This window comes from Siphateles boraxobius, unplaced genomic scaffold (genome assembly GCF_051911475.1).
Source record: "Siphateles boraxobius isolate OS27281-9 unplaced genomic scaffold, OSU_SipBor_1 13, whole genome shotgun sequence".
NCBI classification, from domain to species: domain Eukaryota; kingdom Metazoa; phylum Chordata; class Actinopteri; order Cypriniformes; family Leuciscidae; genus Siphateles; species Siphateles boraxobius.
The window spans coordinates 27,249,528-27,259,937 of NW_027508733.1; the positions used below are offsets into that span (position 1 = coordinate 27,249,528).

The 10,410-nt window shown below is 37.8% G+C and overlaps 1 protein-coding gene across 1 annotated transcript; it reads right to left on the bottom strand.

Moving 5' to 3' along the window:
• Positions 1 to 1,312: 1,312 nt before the first annotated feature.
• On the bottom strand, positions 1,313 to 2,457 carry LOC143735535 (uncharacterized). Its single transcript, XM_077225723.1, has 4 exons — positions 2,367 to 2,457; positions 2,075 to 2,252; positions 1,621 to 1,897; positions 1,313 to 1,543 (listed from the first exon to the last, which is right to left on the bottom strand). The coding sequence occupies exons 1-4, from the start codon at positions 2,455 to 2,457 to the stop codon at positions 1,313 to 1,315; spliced, it is 777 nt and encodes a 258-aa protein (XP_077081838.1).
• Positions 2,458 to 10,410: the final 7,953 nt, after the last annotated feature.

Here is a 10,410-nt window from a genome sequence, read left to right on the forward strand (position 1 = left end):
CTGGGCCAGAGCCATATCAATTCGAGCCGTTGGCTCAAACTGCGGTCTGAACTCTCGCATCGCGATCGGCATCCGACGATGCTAGCGAAACAGCCGCGCAAGGGAGAATGGGGCTAGTGTCTGAATGGTAAAACATTAGCATTATGCTATATTAGACTAATGCTCATAGCAAATGCTAACGGAACTATCAAAAAATGAAAACCCATGCATTTAGGTTAATTTTGGTATGATGTAGTGCTAACAATTAAGCGGAAAAATATATATTTCAAGTCTCCCTCTACAATTACAAATGATTCTGTCTCAACAGGTGCACCTGTGGGCATTGCAGCTCACTGTCCCTGGTAGAGAATGTGTGTTGTAGGGAGATACCCAAGGTATAGCTAGGAAATATGACAAGACCAGAGTGTTAAATCCAGTTAATTTAATAAGTACTATACACAAAACCAGGGTTCATACAGATAAATAGGTAAACATAAATAAATTAAACAAAATAAAATAAAGCTATACAAAATAAAAATAAAGGTACAAAATAAAGTGTAGCAGATGCAATGACTGTGGAAATTTTAACAATTGAAAGGTTACTATGACAAAGATATCACATTCAAACAGATTTCCACCTCATGAATATGGTTGACCTGAAGAATGAAAGCTGTATCATATACTTGGATATTTGTGAACAATATCATACTCATAGCCATGCAAAATGGTTCTAAAGCTTGAGCCTATCTGATAAAGATATTATTTCGTGTGAAAAGATTGCTTTATCAATAAAATTAAACACTAATTTCACATATTTTGTCTTTCAATAATTTAAGTTCCATTTAATAAATTTCAAGTCAAATTCTTCAAGCATTTTAAGCACCTTGTACGAACCCTGAAAAAACACACAACCTCCACATACCAAATATTAAATAAATTCCTAACAAAGTAGTAATACACATTCTCCTGTTGTAGGGAGTACACAGCTGTGACCACAAGCTGTATATGGCACTTACGTCCAGTTATATGGTGAGATGGAAGAGACAGTTACAAACAGGTTAGTTCCAGGAAAAAAGGTTAAATTTTATATAAAAAAATAAATGTGTGTGTATATATATATATATATATATATATATATATATATATATATATATATATATATGTATTAAATAATTTATTAAAAACAAATGTATCCTCCACTTCAACATACATGTGCGCTACCTGTCTTTCAGTGCATATAGACACCTCGCATATAGCAATGTCGTTAGGTGGTGTTGGGGGTACCTTGGCCAACACGTTCGGGTGGTCATACCGTCATGCGTTGTGACACGGATCAGGGAAGAGTTTCCTGAAGAAGGACCATACAGAGGTTTCCTTCCCCCACTGCATTGAATATTTTTTGATTTTTTTTTTTAATAATATAGGCCCCATCAGCAATGGCATTTTCAATAATATCATCCTGTTCAATCTTCCACTGCCAGTTTATGGTTGGGTTAAGGAGCTTGGCCTGATGCTTGTGGAAGTACGGCTCAGAGATCCCCTGGATTTTGAAGGCATCCAAGAACTAAAGAAAAAAAAACATCTTCATGTAATGACCTGAGGGGTGTGCAAACATGACAGCGCTATGTTATTATCTCTCACCTTCGATATCTGGCAAAATGATGAGCCAGTGAACAGAACAGCTGCACAGAGCTGTAGGTTTCCCGCTGGTATATTGTTTACCATTGGCTGGCTCGACCAATCACTGGAGTACTCACAGTAAGCACAGTGCTGTTTGATACGGAGAAGTGTCCCAATGGTTGTTTGTGAAACAACCAAACTCCGGGTGCAGACAGGGCATCTTCTAAAAAGCTCCTGCAGTTTATCTTCATAAACAATGTACTTAGTCACTTTGTGGGGTAATACTTCATTGGATACTCTGTAAAAGTAAAAACAAATTTAAATAAAAGCATAAATAATCATAATTTGGTTTATGTAATGTGTATGTATCAGAAATAACTTAATGACAAACCATCAAAAGTATTTAAAAAGAAGTAATAGCCAAATTAGAATAGTCAAATATAACTGAAAAACCTAACGGGAATAAACGCATTACCTTGTACAGTTCATGGTGCTCTCACTTCCATCTTGATGGTAGCTGGAGTCATCAGTGGACACCTCACATCTTTTCCTCTTTATTGGTGTAGAGGTTGCCCCGGGACGCTCTGTGAAAGGCTCCATCAGTGTGCCTGTGTCACACGACACACTCCTGTTAGGCATTCTGGCCTGGGTGGCTGCACAAATTAATAATAGATTTATTATCAATAAGAAGCGAAAATACAAAACAAAATTATATAATCTTGACTATATGATGACACATACAAAAGCTCCATATTATTCAAAATCACCTTTGCTTCTCCTCATGGGCTTCACGTTAGCCTGCACACCTGCAGATCTGGAGTTGACTGGTTCAGTTTGGAACATAATTTCTCTGGTCATTGTATGCTAAAAAAATAAAATAAATTGTGTTACAATTAGTCTTATACATGACAAACATGATAATTAGTCATGTTGAGGTAATTCTTTCCAGGATTATTATTACTATTACGTTCAGTATATTTTGCTGCTATGTGAAAAAAATATCCAGCAAAACGCGTGTTTGTCGACACCAGAGGGTTAACTTTAGCCTAATAGGAAAGAACATAAATTGTGATTAAAAATAAATGCTTACTCACCCATTTGCACCTCTATTGCGTTGGAGAAGCAATCCCGCGTAAAATGCAGGTTGCACACTCGAGCGATAGGCGGGAAAGTGCATGGAACCACTGGCGCCTAATTTCCAAGTCTGGTGGAAAGTTATGCAGTCCAGCAGTGCTGTTGCAACCAGCAACACTACACTTACGTACCATCCTAACCATTGTACTAAATACAGATAAAACTAATGCTAAAAATCTACGCTATCCTAACTGATGCAATACTATGCTACTAACTAACTAACGTTATGCTTCTAACAATACTAACAACACTAACAACTATGCTAATTAACTACCTAGGCTACACAAAATAATCTAAATAACTTTATAAATGCTATGCTAACTAGATGATAATATACGCTATCCTGATCGTTTTCAATACTCATAATTCCAACTCCTGACTCGCTACAGTAGTTTTCTTCTTTCTTCTTTCTTCTTTTTTATTGGCGGTTTGCATACCAATTTAGTGCATTACCGCCAGCAACTGTTTGGGGTGTGGAGCTTCAATGCGGATTTCTACAAAAAAATTTTTTTTTTTTTTTTAAACTATATATATATATATATTCTTGGTTATTCTTAAATTCGATCGAATAAGTCTGTTTCTTTAAGGTATCTCATGATAGCTGGCCATGCTGATGGTTTTGATGTAGAAAAGGAAAGTAAACCCTCTACTGATAAATGTGTGTAACCTAATTCTTTAACTTGTTCTAACAGTATGATTCGTTCTGTTCTGTATGCTTCACATTCTATTAATATATGCTCTACCGTTTCTCTCCTGTCAAAATTAATGCATAATCCTGTTGCGTGTTTCCCTAAATGACTGAGATTATGATTAAGACCTGTGTGTCCAATTCTTAGCCTTGTGATTACAGATTCCTCCCTTCGCTTCCAACCACACTGCCTCCTTGTTTTCACTTGTTTCTGTATTTTATATAAAAAACGACCTTTTGTCTCCTTTCCCATTGCTCTTGCCATAACCCATTGATTCTTGTTTTAATGATACATTTAATTAGCCTGGTTCTACCAGACTCTCGTACATTTCATTTGTACAGAGAGTCTGGCACCGCTCCATTGACAAGCGTTAACTTCCTTGTAGGCGGGTATTCTATTGAAGTCTAAGACTATTGGATCTGCCAGGGTCACTCTAACTGCCATAACCAATTGCTAACGTTTGGTCGTGACATATGTCTTTTCCCGAACCCCGTGGGAGGATGGCCATAAACACAAAACTAAGCAAAGATTGTTCTTGCTCCGGCTTTAACTTCTTGATATTCGGCAGCGTTGCCACAACGGACCGAATGGCTTCGCTCGCATCTTTCTTATTTTGAACTACAACTCAAAATAACGCACGAGTCGACATCAACGTCATCCTTCTCAGCCACCCCCTCTGTTCGCTGGTTGGCCCGGTTAAAAATTGATCGGAGAAAACCAAAGTCTACAGCGCAATCCCAGACGTAGTACTGAAGGAAAATGAAATTGAGCGGAAGTGCGTAGGAGGGCGGAGCCAGGCTAACATTTAATTTCCATTTTACTCAATGGAACTGTCCATTGTATGTCTGACTTAAGAGTTTTTTTAGCCAAACGATCAGCTTCTTCATTACCCTCTATTTCAAAGTGAGATGGGACCCACATAAAACACACTGTAATATTAAGATTTTTTAATCTATATAAACTATGAAAGATTTCATAAATCAAGGCAGGCCTACAAACAGATTTACAATTTGCAATACTTATTAATGATGACATTGAGTCTGAACATATAATATATTGATTAGGCCCAACCTCCTCTATCCATGTGAGTCCTAGTAAAATAGCTAAAAGCTCCACAGTGTACACTGCTAAATGATCTGAAGTTCTTTTTAAAATTGATTTCTGAAAATGTGGTATATATACTGCTGCTCCCGTCTTTCCTGTACTTGGGTCAATATCTTTGCGATTTCTAGATCCACAACTGGTAATTGAAATATCCAAGGAGGAATAACAGGTAACGCCACTGTACAGCTATGATTTAATTCAACAAGTCCCAGTTTCTCAGCTTGACTATTTCCCACTTATCCAAAACTGTTAAATTGCTTTTTTCCATGTTCCCAACATGCGTTCAACACTGGTTTGGTTGGATGACCCTGCTTAAGTCCCTGCAAATTTACCCAATATACCATGGCAAGCTGAAGACGTCTAAGAAATAAAGGCATCTCCCCTACCTCCACCTGGAGAGCTGGAATTGACGAAGTCTTAAATGCACCACTACATAGGCGGAGAGCTTGTGTTTGGACCAGGTCAAGCTTTTGCAAATGAGATTTTGCAGCTGAGCTAAATGTAATGCATGCATAATCAAATGTTGATCTAATTAAGGCAATATAAATATGTTTAAGAGATTTCATACTAGCACCTCAACCACTTCCTACCAGGCATCTCATAACATTAACTGCCTTTTTACATTTGGTAATATTCCTCTGTATGATCTCCAAATGTCAGCTTATGGTCCATCCATACACCTAAAAACCTTATATTTTGTACCTGTTTAACTGACTGCCCATAAAGAGTAACTTGTATTGCAGGAGTATTACGTTTCTTAGAGAAACAAATAACCTGTGTTTTGTCTACAGAAAACCGAAAACCTCACCTGTTTCCCCAGTTCTCAACATTACTGACTGCTGCCTGTAGTTACTTTCCAACAAATGCTGCATTACGACCCCTTACCCATATTGCCCCATCATCTGCATATAGAGATCTCCCAAGGCTAGCATCAACCTCTGAAAAAAACTCATTAATCATGATATTAAATAAAATAGGACTACATACACTTCCTTGTGGTACCCCATTTTCTATAGTGTAAACATTAGAGTAAGATACTCCAATTCTTACCTCTATGGTCCTGTCTTTCAGAAAATTCATGATCCAGTTGAACATTCTTCCACCAATTCCCATGGATTCCAATTTAATAAGAAGACCCTCTTTCCATAACATATCATAGGCCTTCTCCACATCAAAGAAGACAGCAGCTACTATTTCTTTTTTAACCTGAGCCTTCCTAATTTCATCCTCCAAACATATCACTGGATCCATAGTTGTCCTCCCTCTACGGAAACCACTCTGTTGCGGTATTAGCAAATTCCTACTCTCTAATGTGTAAGTTAACCTGTCTGTGACCATACGTTCCATTATTTTACATAAATTGGACGTTAATGCGATAGGTCTATAGCTAGTTGTTACACCTTTGTCTTTCCCTGGTTTCCCAATTGGGATAACAACAGAATGTTTCCATGCTGACGGCAATACCCCTAACTCCCATACCTTATTATATAACTTCAGGATCACCAGCTGTGCTTGATGGTTTAAGTTTTCAACCATTTTATAACATATTTCATCTTTACCAGGGGACGTTGCTTTAACTCCTACCAATGCTCTTTTCAGTTCAAATAAAGAAAAAAAAATATTTAATGTTCCATTAAAGTCCTCCTTTTCCTTTAGGATATTAGAGTGTCCTCTCATTACTTCTTCCCTACCCTTCCTTGCATCAGGTGTCAGATTTGTAGAGCTATGAACTTTAACAAATGTCTCCACCAGAGCGTCCGCTTTATCCTTATTTGTTATCAAAATTTTGTTATTATATTTAATAGCTGGCAATGTATACTCCCTCCTAATTCCTCTCATCCTTCTTATCATGCCCCACACTTGACTAATATGCGCTTCTCTCCCTATTTTATTGCAAAATTGCTTCCAGTAATCTCGTTTAGCTTTCCTAATTGTCCGTCTAACTTCTGCTTGTGCCTTTTTATATTCTATTAAATCATTAAAAGAGAAGGATCCTTTAACTTTCCTAAAAGCTCTATTTCTTATCTTATCTTCTTCTTATCTTTCTTATCTTAATTACTTTATTACATTCATCTGACCACCAGGGGACTGTCTTATGCTGTTTAAATCCACTTCCTTTACCAATAACTTCTTTTGCAGTGGAGTACATGATTTCTACAACGTTTGCATTAAAGTCATCTATCATACCTATTTTGGCTAATTCCTTCTAACCTCATACTACATGTAGTATTATAAAGTGCCCAATTAGCATTTCTTAATTTCCATCTAGGGAAACCTATTTCCTCCAATTGAATTGGACCCACTCCTATTTCACATACTATTGGGTAATGGTCACTGCCTACTGTGTTGTCGTGTATTACATCCCACTTACTAACTCTTGCTATTTGTTTAGAAACCAGAGTAAGATCTATTGGAGATTTCCAATCCTCTTGCTACATCTATTCTAGTAACTTTTCCGTCATTCAAGCAAACTAGATCTTGATCTTCTATAAATTCTTCCACTACACTTCCGTTATAATCAGTATGTGTACCACCCCAAAGTGTGCTATGCGCATTAAAGTCCCCACACCAAACTGTCTTATGCATTTCTCCACCAATTATCTTTTCAAGCACCCCTTTATTTAGCTTCCCACATGGATTATAATAGTTCACTATCCATATGTTCGTTTTTCCTATCCATACTTAAATTACAATTGCCTCAGAATCTTTACTTATATTTATAATCCTATATCCTATTCCCTGTTGAACAAACATAGCTACACCACCTCCATTGCCGCTTTCCCTGTCCCTTCGTATAGCCACATATCCATGTAGTATAAAATCTAAGTGAGGTCCAAGCCATGTTTCTTGTACACAAATAACATTGGGTTTTTCACTCCTTTCTTCAATATACTTTTTAAATTCCTGTCCATTAGAGCAGGGGTTTTCAAACTGTGGGTCGAGACCCATTTGTGGGTCGCAGATTGGGAAGAGGTGGGTCGCGCAGTCACTATTGGCTGCAGCGAAATTTCCGCGCGGCATTCTCCTTTTTCCAAAGCGCTATGGCGGTTGCGCTCCGGAGGCGTCTGTCGTTGCTAAGCGCAACCATCAGCTGCGCTCTCCGTTACAGCAAGGAAAACGCTTGCGGCATTCTGAAAAGTTGAGATGTTTTTATCTCGATGCGGCGCGGACGCGCTTGGAAAAAAACGAGCGCGTCGCACCGCGAGCTTCCATTATGAGCGCGCATACCGCGCGCCTACATTTGAATACGCGATATGTGAAGAGGCCCTTAATCTGTCGTCTGTTCAACACAGCGCTGTTGTCTTTCAGATATGGTCTTCGTAAGAGTGCGTTGTTTGCATTCCCTCGCATGCATTTTGCTACCTACCAACACAAGGAAAATTTTTATGTAAAACGTATTTCACATGTACACACATGAGGACGAAAGTGTTTTCTGCGCTGAACAACGTGATGAGTTTAACAACACTTGTAGCAGAAATATTAGTATTGAAATTCTAGGTCATGGGCCTACTGTCAAATAAAATAATTTAGAAAATAAAATTGTTTGTTGTTATATCAAAACTTTGGTTAAGATTAAAATTACTTAATCTTTAATTTCTTCGTGTCTGGGTAAATTAGTTGAGGCAGCAGACAAGAACTACTCGGTATTCTTCACTTTATTTCAACAGCAATTAGGCTGCTATTTTAATTCTACATTATTTTGATAAGTACCATAAGTTTGTATTGCAATTAAACTTGTATATCTTTCATACTATGACAAGGAGAAAACTGCTCTGAAGAGATCTAACGCCTTCCCCACCCCACATTCATGCTTTTTAAAAATCATTTTGGTGGGTCTTGAGATAGATTATTCTTGTCTAGGTGGGTCCTGGAATGGAAAAGTTTGGGAACCCCTGCATTAGAGTAAAGACTCCAAGCATTCCATTGCAGAATTGCAAAAACCATTATGATTCTCCACATTTTCTGTATTTTTCTGAGTTTCCTGTATCCCTGCTATGAGTGTTTCATTTATTGCATCTACTGTTAATTCCCCCAATTTAAGATATTTTTGTGCTGCCTTTATGATTATTTTAATCCTCTCTGTTCTGCTTTGTGTTTGAGCTGAACAATTGACTACTTCTGCCAGAAATGCTACAAACACAACACTATCCACTCCGATATTTGATTTGGTTGCTGTAGGCCTATCAGAATCTCTTCTTGTCTTGTTAAAACTCTGATCATGCCTCTGCTTAGAACTCTGACCTTGTCTCTGTTCAGAACTTTGACCCGGTCTCTGTTCAGAACTTTGACCATGTCTCTTCTCAGAACTCTGATCCTGTCTCTGCTCAGAAATCTGACCCGGTCTTTGCTCAACCATTCTCACCATTGGTGATACTGTCACATTTATTTTTGTATTAACTACTTTAATGGCTTCAGCATATGTCATCTTTCCTTCAACTCTGATTCTCTGTACTTCCGCCGCTCGTAAATGCGCCTCACATCCTTTATACGCAGCACTATGTTCACCCCCACAATTGCAGCATTTGTTTTTTGTACCTTCATTACATTTGCCATATTCATGATCTTCTCCTCCACATTTACCACACCGCTGTTTGCCTCTACACACCGCTGCTACATGACCAAATCGTTGGCATTTAAAACACACTTTAGGGGAGGAGGAACATATGGTCGTACCTGAAAACTCATAAACCCTACTTTAATTCTTGTTGGCAGCATTTCTTCCTGAAATTGCAATAAGATAGATAAGCTCTCCTGTTTTGTTCCATTCTTGAAATACATCAATCTTCTAGCCTTTACTACTTTAGCTCCGGATACATTTTCTAAAATTTCTTCAGTAGTTAAGTCAGTTGAAATCCCTGTAATAACTCCTTGTACTGTTTTCTTTTGCCCCCAAACAAAACATTTGATTTTCTTTCCTTCCAAGTTAGTCATTTTAATCATGTCATCTCTCTGTTTGGCATCATAACAAGTAATCAGCAAACTACCATCTCTAAGTGGTTTAATATTCACAGTACCTACAGTGTCATGTAGAGCTTTCGTCAATTTCAATGGGTTAACTGAGCCAGGATAATCAAACTGAAGTTTTACCTTAAACTCTCCCCCTCTAGTTTGAGATGCACTGACAACACTCTCCACATCCGAATCCCAACAATTATCATCATTAAGGTTTTCATCTTTCTTTTTCCTTTTGAAATTTCGAACTATTGTACACCAATCTCCACTGTTAGTTTCTCCCGCGTCCTCTTCTCCCATCTCAATCTCACTTCCTACTCCTATGTCACTTCCTGCCATCTTCGCTCCACACCCTCCCACCGGCCTTTCGCTACAGTAGTTTTGACGGAACCAGATGGTTTAATACCAGGGGCTGCCAAGGGCGTGGTTAGCTCGCACCAAGGGCGTGACAGAGTACTGTCATAGAGTACCCTACGTCAGAGAGTACCCCTACTGCAGGAGCTTTCCGTTTAACCTGAAGAGGGCAGCGCTCAGACGTTTTTACACCATATATTTGAAAATTAAAACACTTTATACCCAAATGTCAAAAAATGTACTCGAATCAAAGAACAGCATTTATGAAGCTCCATTCTTACAGATCATTAACTAAAAAAAGTTGTTTTAGTGTTTAGTTACCCTTTAACAATTTTTTTTGGAGATTTTTTTTTTTTTAATTACTGGATTTAATCAATAAATAATAATTCAAAAGTAATTTATTAATTTAAGCACATTCCTCACATTCTTTCAACTTATATTTCAAATATCTCACAATTTCATGCCTAAACCTTTTAATTCAGCTCAAAACATCTTACATTGGGTGTCTTTGCCGACCTCTTGTGGAAAAAAATATATAACATGAAATTTCATAACTCTAGTCACTAGATGGCCTTAT

What these genes read in the sequence shown, in the direction of transcription:
- LOC143735535 (XM_077225723.1), bottom strand. Translation starts at nt 2,457, where the DNA reads ATGACCAGAGAAATTATGTTCCAAACTGAACCAGTCAACTCCAGATCT. An exon ending in GCCCATGAGGAGAAGCAAAG is followed by an intron (nt 2,253 to 2,366) that starts GTGATTTTGAAT and finishes TAATTTGTGCAG; the next exon opens with CCACCCAGGCCAGAATGCCT. An exon ending in CATTTTGCCAGATATCGAAG is followed by an intron (nt 1,544 to 1,620) that starts GTGAGAGATAAT and finishes TTTTTTCTTTAG; the next exon opens with TTCTTGGATGCCTTCAAAAT.